This window comes from Heteronotia binoei, chromosome 14 (assembly GCF_032191835.1).
Source record: "Heteronotia binoei isolate CCM8104 ecotype False Entrance Well chromosome 14, APGP_CSIRO_Hbin_v1, whole genome shotgun sequence".
Taxonomy (NCBI): Eukaryota; Metazoa; Chordata; class Lepidosauria; order Squamata; family Gekkonidae; genus Heteronotia; species Heteronotia binoei.
Genome location: NC_083236.1, coordinates 868,483 through 880,532, shown reverse-complemented (window position 1 = coordinate 880,532; position 12,050 = coordinate 868,483). Strand labels below are relative to the sequence as shown.

The window sequence follows — 12,050 nt, the reverse complement described above, 5'->3', positions numbered from 1 at the left end:
ACTTTACATACTTCTCTCATGTACATAATAGTTGGTCTAGGTTGGACATGTGTTGGCTATCTGCGTCTCTAGGATGGTCGGTTATTGAAGCTAACATCAATCCCAGATCTTATGCCGACCATAACCCTATACAGATTATCTTGAAAGACTCAGTAAATAAACCTCGCTGGACTCTTAATACACAAATCCTAAAAGAAGAAGCATTCTTAGAGAAAGCAAAAAATGATATCAAGATGTTTTTTGATTGTAACTTAAAAAAGGACACCTCAGTACAAATAGTTTGGGATACGTTTAAGGCCTTCTTCAGAGGGATGGTGATCAGCTATACAACCAAAAGGAAAAAAGAACGGATGAAAGCGTACAACGATTTAGTGGCTGAACTGGGAAATTTGGAAAAACAACAAAAAAATAAAAGCTCTAAAGAAGTATTAGTTAAAATATATAAGACTCAACATGAAATAAATTTGCTGTTAATGGATGAACTTGAGAAGAAAATAATATGGGCCAGACAAAATTACTTCGAAAACGCCAACAAACCGAGTAGATGGTTGGCATACAAACTAAGAAAAGAAAGGGAGAAGAAGGCCATAAGAGTGCTTAGAAATGAAGACAATGAAGAAGTAACCGAAAAATCTCAAATAAATGGAATTGTTCAAAGATTTTATCAGAACCTATATAAGAGACAAGAGATCGCACCTCAGACCCAGGAAGAGTTTATTAGTAAGCTTCGGACCAAGAGTATATCAGAAGACCATTGCAAGGACTTGGAAAGTAACATCACAATGCATGAAATAACTGAGGCATTGAAAATGCAGAAACCTAATAAAGCCCCTGGGCCAGATGGCTTACCCATTGAAGCTTTCAAAGCTTTTGAAGAGAATTTACTCGTTCCTTATAAATACTTGATAGATGAGATCCAGAAATCTGCCAAACTTCCCTCCTCATGGAATGAGGCTCTGATATCATTAATTTATAAGAGAGATTTGGACCCTATGGACATACGTAATTATAGACGGATCTCACTTCTGAATTCAGACTATAAGATTTTCGCAACAATCCTGGCTAATAGGCTGAAGAAGATTGTCCACACAGTTATTAATGAAGACCAAACGGGATTTGTCCCCGACAGAGCAATACGGCAAAACACAAGATTTTTTATAGACATATTAGAATACTACCGATTACACCCAGGGAAGCAGTTCGCCGGAATTGCACTCGACGCTGAAAAAGCGTTTGATAATGTAAATTGGAATTTTATCGTAAAGTCTGCCCAGACCATCGGATGCGGTCCGAATTTTATTAAACTAATTCGAGCTATATATTCCAACCAAAGCGCTAGAGTCAATATCAATGGAAACTTGTCAGATCCGATCAAAATAGAACGGGGGACAAGGCAGGGATGCCCACTGTCCCCCTTACTATTTATACTTACTCTGGAATTATTATTAATAAAAATAAGAGAGGAAGATGGAGTCCAAGGGGCCAATATCAAGGGAGAAAGATATAAGGTTCGGGCGTACGCAGATGACTTACTTCTTACACTTGAGGACCCAATGACTTCAATTGAATACCTGATGAAAGTTTTGGAAGAATATGGGAAAATTTCTGGATTCAAAGTTAATTTTCAGAAATCGAAATTCCTGGTACAGAACATGACCAAAGAAGAGATAGAATTGTTGGAAAAGAAATCAGGATTTTGCTACGAGAAGAAAATTAAATATCTGGGAATCCACTTTACTAACGACTTAAAAACTCTCCAAAGGGATAACCATGATAAGCTTCTTACAGAAATCAGAACGGATTTAAATAGGTGGAAAGACCTACAGATCTCATTGCTTGGTAGAATAGCCACGATTAAAATGAACATCTTGCCAAAAGTCCTATACCTGTTCCAAACAATACCGATTATTCTATCTCAATCCTTCTTCGTCCAACTGAATAAGCTCATCACTGCATATATATGGCAAAATAAAAAGCCCAGAATAAAATTAAAAATACTGCAAGATAGCGTTTCCAGGGGAGGCTTCGCTTTGCCCGATTGGAATTTATATTATAAGGCATGCTGCCTGATATGGATAGTAGATTGGTTTACATTAGAAAATAAGAGATTATTGATATTAGAGGGCACCGGACTAAGTAGAGGCTGGCATCATTATTTGTGGTACTCTCCTCCCAACAGAGAGAATATATTTCATAGACACGAAATCAGGAAATCACTATACAAAGTTTGGATAGAGTATAAAAGTATGATTTATCCTAGGACACCTCTATGGCTATCCCCAGTAGAGGCCTCGTGTCATCCAAACTTATATGCCTGGGGTGCCAGTTTCAATTACAGAAGTTTATTAGATGTGGACTGTAATTTGATTTTGAATGAAAATGTCAAATTGGACTGGTGGCTTGAAAATCAAACTAAAGCGAAATATGGGCGAGATAAAGAAAAGGGCTTTATTAAAACAAATTTGGAATTTGATATTATAATAGAGGGCAGACAAAAGCTTATCTCCAAATTATATAAATGGCTATTAGAAATCAAATTAATAGGAGAAGTCGTAAAGGAAAGTTGGATCAAATGGTTACGAGACTTTGGGTATAGTGTTGAGTTGGAATATTGGGAGAAAATTTGGACTCAAAACTTAAAGTTGACAAGATCGGCCCTCTTTAAAGAAAATATCTATAAGATGGCACATAGGTGGTATTTAACACCAGAAAGACTAAGTAAGATATATCCCAATTATTCTAATGCTTGCTGGAAATGTAAAAAGGTGAAGGGATCTCTATATCACATTTGGTGGAACTGTGAAATAGCCAAAAAGTATTGGGCTTTAGTAAACATTTGGACACAGAAAATATTAAAAATCAATATTTGCCATACACCTGAGTTGTACCTACTAAATGTATGTAAAGGGAATCTAACTAAATATGACAAAAAACTTCTACTACATATAATAACTACCGCCAGAATTCTTTACGCTAAGTACTGGAAAAATTCTCAAATACCAACCAGAAATGAATTTGTACAGAAAATATTAGAGGCTGCAGAAATGGATAATCTTACTGTTAGATTAAGAGGAGGCAACTTGCAAGAATCAAGAAAGACCTGGAATAAGTTATATCAATGGATAAATAAATTAGATAGTTAAGAAATAAGAATTGTGTTAGATATTACCTAGATGCTCCTTGGGGGTGGGGGTGGGGGGGCAGGGGAAGTAGTGGCGGGATAAGATTTTCGAATTGTGTGTAAATGGAATTATGAAATGTTCAATTCGAATGCTTTTCGAATTGTTTGTAAATGGAATTTTGAAATGTTCAATAAAACCTACTTTTACTTTAAAAAAAAAAAAAAAAAACATCTCAGCACAAATAGCATTTGGTACTTCCTTAACCCAGTAGTTAATCCAAAGGAGTAATGCAGATCTCAGAGAACAGGAGACAAGAAATAACTAGTGGAGAAGTGAAGGGAGAGAGGGAAGAAGGAAGGCAGGGTCTTACCTGTCCCTTCTGCATTGGGGCAGGAAGAAATCAAGCCAGTGATTGAGCTATAAATCCAGAGAGATGTGAGCCTGGGGACTGAGCCCAAGTGGAGCCTCAGAGCCCAGGGTCTTCTGTCACCTCAGGATGCCAACATTTCTCACCCTGTGGATTGTGTGACCAGGCCTGCAGTTTTAGTAGCCAAGTTGTGGGAAGTGTGATGTTTAAGAATTTCGCCCCCATGTCAAACTGTGACTATACTTCCTCAGATATCAAGATTCCCATTGTTCTATGTAAATTGCTCCTCAGTAGCTTCTAATTCCAACAAACAAACAAAAAAACCCATCCACCCACAAATATGTATCCTATGATTTGGAATAGAAATAGAATTGCTGTTTAAATTGCCTCTAGAGTTCATGGTGCTTTTTCTTCCTGTGTATGTATAAAGCTCTTAATTCTTCCTTTTTGTTTTTGTGCATTGCAGATATTTCTGTTGATCGTTTTCATGTGTATAACACTACTGATTGCAAGTCTTATCTGCCTTACATTACCAGGTATGAGTTGTTGATTCACAGGCAGCTTCTTTCTGTGAAAACTCCCACATTTGTTAGACTTCCTGGGATAAAACAGGGGAATCCTCTGGCTTTTGAATCCTCCATATTCTGTTGTTCTGACTCTGAACCTGAATGTCTTTTTATAAATCCAGCCCAATTTTATTTCAGTTGACATAAAAACAGTTTTCCTGTTGGCATCTCACAAATTCATATTGATTTTGGGAGTGCTGGTATGTGGCTTGCTAAAATACCACTGAGACCACAAAGCTTTTAGAAGTTTCTTTAAATAGAGGTAATCTAATTTGTAACCTTGCAGTCTCCACACAGTGATAGAGCCAAAGGTGAGGAGTTGCTGATTATTTAAGGCTACAGTTGTGTATGCACTTAATTAGCACTTAAGCCCTGTTTTCTTCTGAGGGAGGTGCTCCTGCATAAACATGCATGGTGTTGGATTGTGTAACTATATGGAGTCCTAAATCTTGTAGGTTGGATCCAGTGGGAAGTGTGTGGACACTTTGGGCTGTAGCAGGAGGAGGAGGAGAAGACTGCAGATTTATACTCCACCCTTCTCTCTGAATCAGAGACTCAGAGCGGCTTACAATCTCCTATATCTTCTCCCCCGACAACAGACACCCTGTGAGGTGGGTGGGGCTGAGAGGGCTCTCACAGCAGCTGCCCTTTCAAGGACAACCTCTGCCAGAGCTATGGCTAACCCAAGGCCGTTCCAGCAGCTGCAGGTGGAGCAGTGGGGAATCAAACCTGGTTCTCCCAGATAAGAGTCCACATACACAACTACTACACCAAACTGTGTCTCCTGTAATGAGATAGAGAAGTTTTCTCTCTGCTGATGAAAAATCCCTTCCATTAGAGGATATTTTGCATGGGAATGGGATCCAGGCTGAAGGTCAATCCATGGAAGATGGAAGTCCGGTGACTGGGAAAGAGAGACTTGTGATTGGGTAATCAGACCCTGCCCTTGGACAATGCCTCCCTGACACCAGGTGAACAGCCTGGCCCAGATTGGCATTTTCCTCTTGACACAGGTTTGGCAGCTGACCCCCTTCCTATCTGGCCCAGATCTAGCCACTGTGATCCACCCAGTGGTCACCTCCGGACTGGATTACTGTAACTCGCTCTATATAGGGCTACCCTTGTGCCTGACCTGGACACTTCAGTTGGTCCAGAATGCAGTGGCAAGAGTCTCAACTGGAACCTCTATCAGAGTACCATATTTTTCACACCATAAAACGAACTTTTCCTCCAAAAAAAGTGGGTGGGAAGTGTGTGCATCTTATGGAGCGAAGGTATGTACCTTCCTCCGGGGGGGGGGGGTGATCCACTGCCTCCGCCTCTGATCCCGGCGCTTCCCCCGCGCCTGCCTTCTTGGCTCCAGCTCTGACGCTTACAGCAAGCGCCAGGATCGCTCCCTCCGCCCTCCGATCCCAGCGCTTGCTTTAAGCATCAGAGCTGAAACCAGGCAGGCAGGCACGGAGAAAGCACGCCACCCCCTCCACAGCTGGTGCTCACGAAGCGCTGGGTTTGTGGAGGGGGCGGGTGCTTCCTCCGTGCCTGTCTGCCTGGCTTCAGCTGATGCTTAAAGCAAGCGCTGGGATCGGAAAGCGGAGGGAGCGATCCTGGCGCTTGCTGTAAGCATCAACTGAAGCCAGGCAGACAGGCACAGAGGAAGCACCCACCCCCTCCGCAAACCCAGCGCTTCGCGAGCGCCGGCTGTGGAGGGGGCGGCGTGCTTCCCCTGCGCCTGCGTGCCTGGCTGGGAGACAAGCGGCGAGATCGCTCCCTCCACCCCCATCGCAAACCCAGCACTTCGCAGGGAGCGATCTCGCTGCTTGTCTCCCAGCCAGGCACACAGGCGCCGGCGTGCTTCCCCCGCCCCTTCGTGCCTGGCTTGGAGACAAGCGATGAGATCGCTCCCTGCGAAGTGCTGAGTTTGCGGTTGGGGCAGAGGGAGCGATCTCACCTCTTGTCTCCCAGCCAGGCACCTGCGTCTAATGGTCCGGAGCATCTAATGGACCGGTGGTGCTTTGCCAGCTCCACTCGCTCCAGATTGAATTCTGGATCAAGCCCTTCATGGTCTGGGACCAACATATCTTTGGGACCTTAAGCAACAACATGCTGATGGTCCTGTGGCCAAGGACCATTTGCCTGGCCTCAGCTAGACCTAGAGCCTTTTCAGCAGTAGTTCCAGCTTTGTCAAATGCACTTCTGAGTGAGAATCGGGCCCTGTAGGACTTAGCTCAATTCCACAGAGCCTGCAAAATGGAACTGTACAGCCCAAGGAGTTTCTGTTTCTATACTGCTCTCTGCTTTCCCTCCCCTCTTTCCATGGGAACAGTGACATAGGTTTTATGCCATCTGTTTAATTATTGATTTTGTATGTATATATTTTAACTGTTTCTAAATTGCTTATTTACATTGTCATATGCTCTGAGCCCCACAATTGCGGGAAAGAGTGGAATAGAAATCAAATAAATAAATAAGTCTAAAAATGAATAAATACATTGATGGATCATTACCTGGTGCCATTTTATCTGTTCTGTGCCTCTGCCCTACCTATGACATACTGCTGCTCCGCTTTAAATCCTCCCGTTGACAGTTTCTATCCACAAATCAGAAGAATTCTGAGTCTGCCATCTTGAATGCTAGAAAACCAGAGAAAACATTAACTCTTCTTACTTTTAACTTATGCTAACTGGCCATATTGCCTTTCAGTCATTGGAACACACAGCTGCAGAATTACTGTGCAGTCCTGTACAAAGTTAATACCAGTCGAACTGCCTGTTGAACCTGGAGTACTTAGAATAGAGTGACTCTGCCAGGACTGCAGTGTTGGAATTACGTTGAGCAGTAACTAGCAGCATCTGAAGTGTTGCTTAATCTTTATTCAGGAGAAAAACAGTATTACCCTTTTGACATAATTTCTACCATGCTTGTACCAAACTTATTATGCAGGTATTGATGTGGTCAGTAAATTTGATTTGGATTTTGATGCCATAGAAGGATGTATGTATGATACAAGAATGGATATATTTTCATCAGAGTTTGTGATGAAATGTCTTCCTTATTGGAATTTACTTTTAAAAAGGGGCTCCCCCCCCCTCGAGCAACCCTAGCACCCCAGGATTCTCGATCACTGAAAATGGAAGCCCATGGGCGATAGACCTGGCAAGGTTCCAGGCGATCACCTTCCTGCCATACCTGATTCCCCATCTTGGCACACAGGTGCATCCTCCACCAAACATCTCAGGCAGAGATGCCTGACGTCCCTGTACTCCCACGGAACACTCCTGGAGAGCAGAGGTAGTCGCGATGGGACGGACCTCCTGGCTGGGTTGTGTTGGCCGCTTGGGCACCACAGCACCAGCCTGCTTCTCCCCCTTAAGAAGCACCCCCAGGTGGTGCTTCCGCAGGTGATTCCGCATCGCCCCCGGAGTCAGATGGGCAGAGTCCCACCCACGACTGATGCGGGCCCTGCACAGCTGGCACTGCGCATAGCGTGGATCCTTCATAAGTTGGAAATGCTTCCAGACTTTGGAGGTGAACGGATGCCCAAACTGACTGGCAGCTCGGGTGTCCAGAGCCACCTCCTTTGAGGTGCTCGGAGCAGACACATCGTGTCTCGGGATGGCAGGAGGGGCTGGCCGCTGGGGGGAAGTGGGCGGAGATGGAGGCACCTCGTGTCCATCTCTTCCCCCTCCACCCCATGCGGCCTCCACTCCTGGTCATCCCCTGAAGGACTGCTGGTGCCTGAAGAAACCGAAGAAGGGGGCTGGTCCTCCTCAACCAGCTTCTCCTCTAGCTCCTGCACGACACTCTGCACCCTCCTTGGGGTGATCATTTTGGACAGAAAACTGTCCCCAAGCTCATCTCCAAGGAAGGCTGCTCTTGCTGCCCCTCCTCCGGCTGCTGAGGCCGAGCGACATCAGCTGGAGGAGAGACTACCCCTGCTCAGTGCCAGCACCTAATGGCACCTCTGCTGAGGGCACCCCAGCAGCAGCCTTGATGAAGGGCCCAAGGCGGGCCTCCTTCTTCATCACATTCCGAACAGAGGTCGGAGTGCTGGTAGGCGGCTGTGGAGTGGCCCCATGCACAGGTGGTGGGGGGAGACCTGGGTCCTCCCCCTCTCCTCCACCCCTCTAGTCTTCTCCTTGGCCTTGCCCCCAGGGCCCCTCTTCTGCTGCCTGCCACTCATGTCACCCTTGGCCAGTTTCACACAACCTGAACTGAGAGTAGGGTTTTTTTACAAACCTAACTCACTGTACTGTACCCTGAACCAACTGGTGCCCTACTTCTTTTTAAGAACCCTCCCACCAAAACTTGTTTGTTTGTTTTTTTGGTCCCTAACCTGTCCCTTTTTGGGTTGGAGTAGTAGTAGTCAGGTAAAGTTTAAGAGACTAGGTGATCCTGCCTCTACCTGGCTACAGTTTTTAAAAGGCTACCTTGAGATGAAGGCAATCCTTGTTATATCCTCCTAGTTAAACTTCTCCTAACTAGATCCTGGGACAAACTGGATTTCCTTGCAAACTAGAAATCAGGTGTCCCCTATAACTTGAGAGAAGCTGTGGTTTACCCTATGGAAATCTAAGGATGCACCAGCTTTCAGTGGCTGAAAGCAAGATGCACTGCAACCCTTTAAAAGGGAGCCTGATGTGGCCTAGTAGGCACGCTGCCTTTTATGAGAAACCTAAAATCTTTTTAATTCACCCCTATCTGGCCTACTTGAATTTTAAAAGGAGATAAAGCCCTAAACCGGATTATTATTTTTTTTAATTTCAAAAAACACAATCCCTAAAAACACCCTTATTAGTGGGGCAGCCTATTTAGTGGCCCTAGCCAAACCGAAAGCACACTCAGACTCCAAAAATAACTCTATAAAAACATGAAAGTGACCCAGCCCACGCAGCCAACACACACCCTCACCAACCCCCACACCAACCAGAGGTAATTTAAAAAAAACAAAACGTGACAGAAACAACTTTTAACCCACCCACCCCCCAAAAAACAGCACAATCAGAAAAGGCCAAGCAACTCAACTGTTAAAAAAGTGGCCTTTTCACCAATAAGAAACCTCAGGCCAAATCAGTCAACAATACCCCCCCCCCCCCCCAAAACCAGAACCAGGAAAAGGGGGAGAACAAGACAGGAGGATGCAAAACCTGCAACAATAGAGAATAGATCCAAACAGAAGGCCAACACAAACTCAACTGTTAAAAAAGTAGTCTTTTAACAATGAAAATTAGGCCAAACAGCACCTCCCCACCCCCAAGAACCAGAACCAGAAGAGAAAAGGAACAACAGCGGCACAACACAGCAGCAACAAATCAAACACAAAATCCTTTTAAAACAGTAAAAAACTTAACTGTTAACAATACAGGAACTTTACCAACCCCCCCCCCCCCAAAAAAAACCTTCACCCTAACCCCAAGAAATCCAAGCCACCCAAATCAGGAAAAGTACAAGGACACTGCACTTTTAAAAGTCCTCTCACTAAAGTAAGATATGGGCAAATTGGCCAAAAAAAACCCCCACCCCAGGCCCCCTCCCCCAGCAGAACCCCCTAACCCCAAATAAGCTACCCACCACCCAAATCTGGATAAGTAAAGGGACTCTGAGTCTTAAAAAGTCCTTTTACCAACTAAAATAAAAACAAGAACCCCAAGACTGTCTTACCTTAGACGTCTTCTTTACTCCAGGCAAGTATGGTAAGGCTGAGAGAGAGCAGCAGCAGCTGAGGCCAAGGGCCAGCCAGCCAGCACAGCACAATCTCTCTCTCACACCAACACAGCAGCAATGGAGGAGTCCAGCCAGGCAGACTCCTTAAAAAGGTTCTCTGGCCCTACAGAGAGCAGTTTCAAAAAATAACACTGCTCTGTGATTGGCCAGACAACAGTGCTTACCCAAGTAAGCAAAAGATCAAAAGAACAACAATGTTGCTGATGGCTTGGGGATCAGCTACACAACAGCCCTGCAAAGCATGCATTTGCAATGCATTTTGCAAATGCATGCTTTGGATTGGCTGCTGGGGCTCCTCTTCCCTCTCCCCCCCTCCGTCCCTCCCTGATCCCAGGGAGGCTATGAGAGAGGCGGGAAAGGAGGCAAGCAGCTCCCCTGAGGCTGCAGAAGCCCCTTTCCCGCCTTTTGCATTGAATTCCATATACTTCCGAATATATATACGGAAGTATACGGGGAGCCATACTTGGCTCCCGCATAATGGGCCCCAATTGGAATCGGCTGTATGCGATTCTGTATACAGCCAAATCAGTGGTGATTCAGCGGTTGATTCGGTTCGGCCGAACCGAATGCACACCCCTAGTGGCCAGTTCCAGGCAGAAGGGAGAGTTTCTGAAGATTTTTCCCCCAGAGAGGGAGAAAGGTGTTGAGCTCTCAAGGAGAGCAGACCTCGGGCCATTTTGAGAGACCAAGGCAGCCTGTTGGGAAGCTGCAGATCTCTCCAGTGATGTGAAAGTCTGCAGGCCAATCTTGCAACTTGCCTGTTCTGGGTGCAACATCTAGCCAGAGTATGTATTAGAGGAGAGAAAGCAGAAATGCATTCATTCCAGGTGTCTTTTGTTTTTGTTTTGCTGATCTGGTGCTGGATTAGAAGTGTAAATGCAAACCTTTTCTTTTCAATAAATGTTATTAACTTTTGAATGTGGCAGCGTTCTCTGGGCCACATAGTTCTCCAACTGCTTGTGAGGGAAGTGGTGAAAGGCACCTGTTGCCAAACCTTCCAGAAAAGAGCCCTGAAGCAGGGTGGTCTCTGTGGTAACCAGGTCTCCAAACTGAAAAGGAGGACTGAGAGTCCTGTTCCTGAGCAGCTGGTGGCAGCACACCCAAGTAGCAGGAAGCAGAAGACCTCCCCCTCCCCCAGGAGCTGGCAGCCCAGTGGAGGGAGTTGGCAGAACTAGATCTGCAAGGAGAGAGAAGCAGGCAGGTTTTGCCACAGAGTTAATGAAAAAAATCTGCAGTCCGAAAACTAATATTATTTTAAAGCAATTTAATTAGCTACCCTGTGTATTAAAAGGAAGCAAAAGGCTTACAAATTTCAGCTGAGTGGCACTTTTGAAACCAACAAAAGTTTACTCAAGGTAAAAGCTTTTGTGTGCAAGCACTCTTCCTCAGATACATTGCAGTGGAAGTTAACAGCGCTCTCTCTCTCTCTCCCTCCCTCCCTCCCTCTCTCTCTCTCTCTCTCTCTCTCTCTCTCTCACACACACACACACACACCTCTATATAGGTGAACAGCAAATTAGCATACAGCTTAATGAAGATGTTTTGCCATATGCTTCAGACCAACACGGCTGCACCCCTGGATCCAAATTTCAGCTGACTTCAGTTTGCTTTCCCATTTTTTCAAACTAGAATTCTTTAATACCAGGACGAAAAAGTAGTCACACACAGGGATTTAAAGTGCACCCTAGGCTCACACTGAGGGCTCGTGTTTCCCTTTGGGAGTTGTTTTTGGCCCCTAGGCTGTATCCTAAATGGCCTTTCAGCTGTGACATGTCATGTTCTTTATAGGTGGGTGGGGAATGGGGGCAGCTATTCACAAAAAAATGTCTGGTCCCCTTTAGCAGATTCTCCATGGGTTCTGGTTTACATCTTTTAACAGAATATACTCCTTCAAGTGATCATAAAAGGTTCACTAAACTTTTCTGGTTTTAGTTTTTGCAGGCCGTTGGCTGATGTCTTTCTGGACAGGGACTGCCAAAATCCATGAACTGTACACAGCTGCTTGTGGGCTCTACGTCTGCTGGCTGACCATCCGGGCAGTGACTGTTCTCATTGCTTGGATGCCACAAGGCCGCCAAGTCATCTTCCAGAAAGTTAAGGAATGGTCCCTCATGGTAAGTTGCTGGGGAAATGGTGCTGCCAGAGTTGGAGGAAAGTCTTTGCCAGATGTGGAAAGAACATTCATCTGCTGTTCCTGTGGCAGGAGGAAAGAATTGAGCAAGATGGGGAAATATTCTCCAATGTGGACAAGAAAGCAGGAAAGGAAGGGAAGGC

General features: G+C 45.0%; 2 protein-coding genes across 3 annotated transcripts in view; both read left to right on the top strand.

Annotated features, from left to right (window-relative positions):
- The window catches only part of NFX1 (nuclear transcription factor, X-box binding 1), a 441,461-nt gene that overhangs the window by 404,339 nt on the left and 25,072 nt on the right, over window positions 1-12,050 (top strand). The gene's annotated exons all lie outside the window — the stretch shown is intronic.
- The window catches only part of MARCHF6 (membrane associated ring-CH-type finger 6), a 158,088-nt gene that overhangs the window by 126,823 nt on the left and 19,215 nt on the right, over window positions 1-12,050 (top strand). For both annotated transcript variants that reach the window (XM_060254056.1, XM_060254055.1), the window contains 2 exons: window positions 3,956-4,025; window positions 11,709-11,890. In XM_060254056.1, the coding sequence (XP_060110039.1) occupies window positions 3,956-4,025; window positions 11,709-11,890 (252 nt within the window). The remainder of the gene's footprint in view (window positions 1-3,955; window positions 4,026-11,708; window positions 11,891-12,050) is intronic.